Source organism: Nicotiana sylvestris, chromosome 3 (assembly GCF_000393655.2).
Source record: "Nicotiana sylvestris chromosome 3, ASM39365v2, whole genome shotgun sequence".
NCBI lineage: Eukaryota > Viridiplantae > Streptophyta > Magnoliopsida > Solanales > Solanaceae > Nicotiana > Nicotiana sylvestris.
This window is the reverse complement of record NC_091059.1, coordinates 88355896-88361331: the sequence shown is the minus strand read 5'-3', so window position 1 is coordinate 88361331 and position 5436 is coordinate 88355896. Positions and strand designations below refer to the sequence as shown.

At 35.3% G+C, this 5436-nt stretch overlaps 1 protein-coding gene across 1 annotated transcript; it reads right to left on the bottom strand.

Annotated features, from left to right (window-relative positions):
* Positions 1-500: 500 nt before the first annotated feature.
* LOC104210432 (protein NRT1/ PTR FAMILY 4.4-like) lies at positions 501-5193 on the bottom strand. Its single transcript, XM_009759331.2, has 5 exons — positions 4841-5193; positions 4214-4431; positions 3233-3673; positions 2159-2304; positions 501-1445 (listed from the first exon to the last, which is right to left on the bottom strand). The coding sequence occupies exons 1-5, from the start codon at positions 4992-4994 to the stop codon at positions 578-580; spliced, it is 1827 nt and encodes a 608-aa protein (XP_009757633.1). The 5' UTR covers positions 4995-5193; the 3' UTR covers positions 501-577.
* Between the last annotated feature and the right edge of the window lie 243 nt (positions 5194-5436).

Below are 5436 nucleotides of genomic sequence, written 5' to 3'. Positions count from 1 at the left end.
CCCCCCCCCTACTTTCAATAACAATTATCAAAGTCCTAAGTATAGATTAATTGACACGGTAATTATTTTTTAAGAATTTCCAAAGCCAAGTTCCTAGAAAAATCATACTTGTAGGGAAGGCATTATTCAATTAAATTTTCAAGAAGTTTGTACTCTTCAACTTCATATTTCAAGGCTAACGAGAAAGTTTCAGAAATCGCCATCACCAATTACTTTAGAAAGACTCTTCCTTTAATTAAAGCAGAAACCACATCCCAACTTTTGTCTTTGCCATTTCTCGCAACTAGAAAAGAGAATTGAGGCCCATGTTCACTCATTTTGACACACATTTGATGGATTGAATCTTGTAATTGACGTATTGGAGGACCCTGTCCCCCATATATATTGTCCAACTTATACAGTCACTAGAAGCATAAAATCAATCATTTAATGTCATTCTTTCAAATACACAAGAAAATTCAGTAGAAATAAAGGGAGGGGGGGGGGGGCACGCAAAGTAGTATTATCAACATATAATTCTATTCATTTCATTCTATTGCTACAGCTATAGTTAGCTTAATTCCCAATTCCATACACATCAATTTGGGTTCTCAGGGTCATGTCCTTGTGGTTGTGGCTCATGCAGTGGGACAACAGGTAACAGAGATGGATTATAAGAATACCATCTGGAACAGAATAGATAATTAATGAAGTTGACTAGGCTAAGAGCAGCCAACAGCCAATAGAAAAGATCTAGCCTATCCTTGTTGAGGTCATTGTCATTTAGCCATCCACCTGATCCTGATGATGAACTAGACGTTATTTTGTTAACCAAAGAAACCAACAAAGAGCTCAAATAAAATCCAAATGAATAGGAACAATAGGTCATGGCCGTCAAAAAAGATTGCATCCCTTCCAATGATTGTTTGTAGAAGAACTCAATAAGTCCAACAGCAGTGAACATCTCCGACAGGCCGAAAATTAGAAACTGTGGAGCTATCCAGAAAATGGACAGTGTCCTGTTCTGGTTCAGGGCATAGTTTCTTCTTTTATTCTCAACTAGAGCAGCGCAGACCATAGAGAATGTCGCGATGAAAAGGCCAATGCCAACTCTTTGTAAAGGCGTGATTCCTGAATCTTTGCCAGTGAACTTTCGGGTCATGGGGACAAACGCGATTTCGTACAGAGGGACCAAAAATATAAGCATAATGTAAGGTATGGCCTGAAGGGAAGCTGGAGGGATTTTGAAGTTGTGCGCGAGGCGAGTGTTCATTGTAGTTCCTTGTTGGACTGAGAAGGTCTGGAGCTGAGCTAGAATTGTGTTGAAGATTATGGTGCAAGCGAAGATTGGAACAACTGAGATTAGTATTTTTACTTGCTCCACTTGAGACACTGTGCATAGTCTCCAGGGGCTTTCACTTGTACTACTTCCATCTTGTTTTTTGATACACGCCTTGTCTAAGAACCTGCCTTGCATACACACAGAAAGTTAAAGAGGCAAAAGGGTCAAAGTAACCTACTCGAGCTTCTGCCCTTTGTATTGTACCGCCTGGAAAGAGGTTCGCTAGCCTTTTTCTTTCCCTGCACCTAAAAGTTGCCTTAGTTCCCTTTTTTTTTTAAAAAGACCTAAGCTTGAAGTCAAGGCTTCTATGATGCTCGATCTTTCTTGACGAAGAGAATATATATAAAGTATATAGCAAGTTCAGAGTACGGTGAATTCAGACATGTATTTTTCAAAAATTTTAAAATAAAATTTCTATATATATATAGAATCTACAAACTCCCTCCGTTTAAATTTATATGATGTAGGTTGGACGATGATAGTCAAGGTGATTAATTTTTGGCGTGAATTTAGATATAGAATTTATAATTTTATAAAAATAATATTTATGTATTAAGTGATTACGTAAAAAGTATTATAAGTCAGAGCAATTAGTAACTCAAAACATTAAAAAAGTATATACAATAATGCGTTCAAAGAAATTCTTGTTTGACTCTAATAGTAACTACGTCATATAAATTGAAATGGACGTAGTAAAAAATACTATACGTAACAATAACTAATAGTTACATATTTAAAAAAAAAGGAAGTAGGAAAAAGCTTTTTTTCACTTTCTAATTAAACTAAATAGAGGGTGTGGGTGTATATCGCAGAGATGAAGATATTATGGTATCCCACCTGAACTTATCCGTATGGATGAGAGTGCTGCCTTTTGATGCCATGCCAGAAAGGTTTTGTTGGGGCGCAATGAATTGGCTTCCATGAAGCATCTCCAGATTTGATGGACAAATCTGCTTTCTTTTTGTGATTGCAGCCACAAACACCTTGGGGGAGCAAAGTAGTGAATTAATTAGCTAGTAGAGAATGATGAACAACTAAAATCCAGATTAGTATTGTATATGGGTATTGTAGATTGGGTCGAGTTAAGTTATTTTTATTTTAAGGAAAAAATATAAAATTGACCGATCAGGTGAATCTGATAGTATTCGCTAGCCAAAAAATATATAGAATCGTATCTTATATGTACATAATACACGTATAAATAAAAATATATATTTTTTCTATTTTAATTTGGTTATTGTTTATTAGACTGAAAATAAAAAATAAAATGATTAAGAAAATACTACAAAAAAATTATATTGTCCGATCACGGTGATTTTTGTGTGAATTAGAGAAAGTTTGATGATATTTGGGTGAGAAAACAAAGTTACATGACTTTCATAAAAAAAAGTTATAGTTATATGACCATGTATGAAAATTAACCTAGATTAAAACAATAAGCAGTAAATATATACATACTTCTCTTATTATTCATATGTGTGAAGAATCGAACTCGCCAGACATGTATATATGTTCAATAAGGATTATCGGAATAAATTCATGGCCATTGGACAAGTGGTTTAAAAGGAACCAAGGGTCCACCACAACTATATCAGCGAAAATTTAGCTATTGTGTTGTATGACTTGTAAAGAAAAAATGAAAGAAAGCTACGCAACACATTTCTTTCCTCAACTTCCTTGAAAAGCTAAATGACACAAAATAAAGCTAAGTGATTCAAAAACCTTTTAAGAAAATGGACATCTGAGTCCATAGAAACAAACTACAGAGATAAAAAAAATAAAAAATAAAAAGATATGATCAATTGATCCTACACTTTAAAGAAAAGGAAATTATACGTTACTTAAAGCATAAGAAACAAAAACATATAGTACTCCATTTAATAAGGAGAGAAGACAAATGAATATTCTTACTTGGGCAATTGGTGTGAATATACTTCCTCGAGGTGGTGTGTTCCTATAAAGAACTGTTCCACAAAGCAAACTGATCAATCCAAGGGCCATTGCAGCTGCAGAAACCCCGAATCCGACGTCCATTCCGTAGTGAGTTTGCACCCAAACAAGAAGAGTTAGAGCAACAAGTTCCCCAGTACAAAAAGCAAAATAGGCAAAGTTGAAGTAAGTAGATAGCTTCTTGGATTGCTTGGAATCATCTTTCTTGAATTGGTCAGCACCCTGTGAGATTATATTAGGTTTTAAAGAGCCACTGCCTAAAGCAACCAAGTAGAGTGCAACAAAAAAGATCATAGCCTTATATCCCTTTGCTTCCATGCACTGCCCTTTGCTTAACATCATGTCACACTTTGGCGGCCTTAGCTGTGGAACATGTGCTTGCACTGCCAATAGAATAAACCCCTGCCAATATATACATAATAAGAGTCTTGAATCATTTGTTAAATATATGTCTTCACATGCTTATTTATATATATACACTCTCCTGTTCCAGTTTATGTGAACCTATTTCCTTTTTGGTCTGTTCTAAAAAGAATAACCCCTTTCTAAATTTGAAAATAATTTAGTTTAAACTTTCAATTCTACCCTTAATGATAAACTTTTACAACCACACAAATACTCTGGACCTTTTTTTGACTTGTTTATGACCACAAATTCCAAAAGTCTTATTTTTTCTTAAACTCCGTGCCCAGTCAAACAGAATCACCTAAACTGGAACGGAGGGAGTACTTCTTATCGCGTGTGCAAGAAAAAAAGGTTCTTATCTCATTTACTATCCCATAATAGACGTTGAAAACCGTTTTCTTATCCCATAAGGGCAACTGCAGTTGCATGTCCAAATTAACTTGGTCATGTATACTTTTTTTTGTTCTTTTAGGTGGAGCATGCAGTATTTGTGGAAAAAAGAGGTTTACACTGAGGTTAGTGAAGAAGGAGACTTACAGAGAGTTCGACAAAGCCAAAGATCAACATAGTCAAGAAGCTGCCAAGATAAGAATCGGAGAGAAAGCCACCAAAAAGGGAGAGGAGGAAAACAGTTCCAATGAAATTTGTGACTATGTTAGCGGACTTTGAGAGAGGGAAGTGCATCTCATTGAAGACATAGGTTATTAGATTATTTCCAACAGCGGCAATGCCCATCATTTCGAATGCCTGAAGGCCTGCACTTCCTCCAAATAAAAATGCCGAATTTTACCATCAATAAAATGCTAAAGTATTCATGTGATATTCTAGAAGGAAAACAAAATGGAATAAAAACAAAAGGAACAACACTGATGAATAAAGATGGCATGTTGTAATCACGTCGAATTGTGTGATCACCTTATTTTAAAAGATTAAAACTTTGATATTACGTTGAATTATGTGATATTGCATATAAAAGCTTAAGCTAATAGACAGAAAACACTAGTATTATTTAAGTACTTAATTATGTTTTCAACGAACACCACCACAAGAAAACTTGTTTTCAAATTTTAAGCTAGTGATGATGGGAAGCAAAATGATAACAATAGCCCAGTCAAATTCAAATCTTGGGTGTATATCAATTTGTAGAGAGAGAGAGAGACGTACACAATACAAAGATAGCAGCAGTCATGCCACCATGTTTGTTTGGTTTGCAAGGTCTTCCTCTCCAATCAACAGAGGCTTGCTCTGTTGCAGTACCCATAGACACAACAGATTCCCTTTTGATCAACTTATTCTTTCTTGTCTCTTCCCTATCCATCAACTCAATCCTTCTTATTCACACTTACCTTTCTGAACTAGAAAAGAAGAAAATATGTATTGCTATCCTCTTACTTTGACATAGGAATCTCAAAGCATAATACTATATTGGTACAAGAAAATATATTAGAACTGATTATGGGAACAAGATAAGGGAAAGAAGCAAAAGGCTGTCTGCTCCTTTCTCTGGTCTATCTCTCTTTTCGTGATGACTAAGTTGCAAGTGAATTTGGCCTCCTATTTATATCTGCACCTTCTTGGTTACTTTCTGTTTGTCAATCAGTTGACTCTGCTCTAGTGTTAATGGTGTGGTCCACATACCATAACATATTATGGCTTACAGCGCACTCACTTCCACATTTTGCTATTCTATACATGTAATTCTAGGCCTTAAATTGAGGTGGGACTATATATGAGTATATTCTCAATCACACACTATAAAG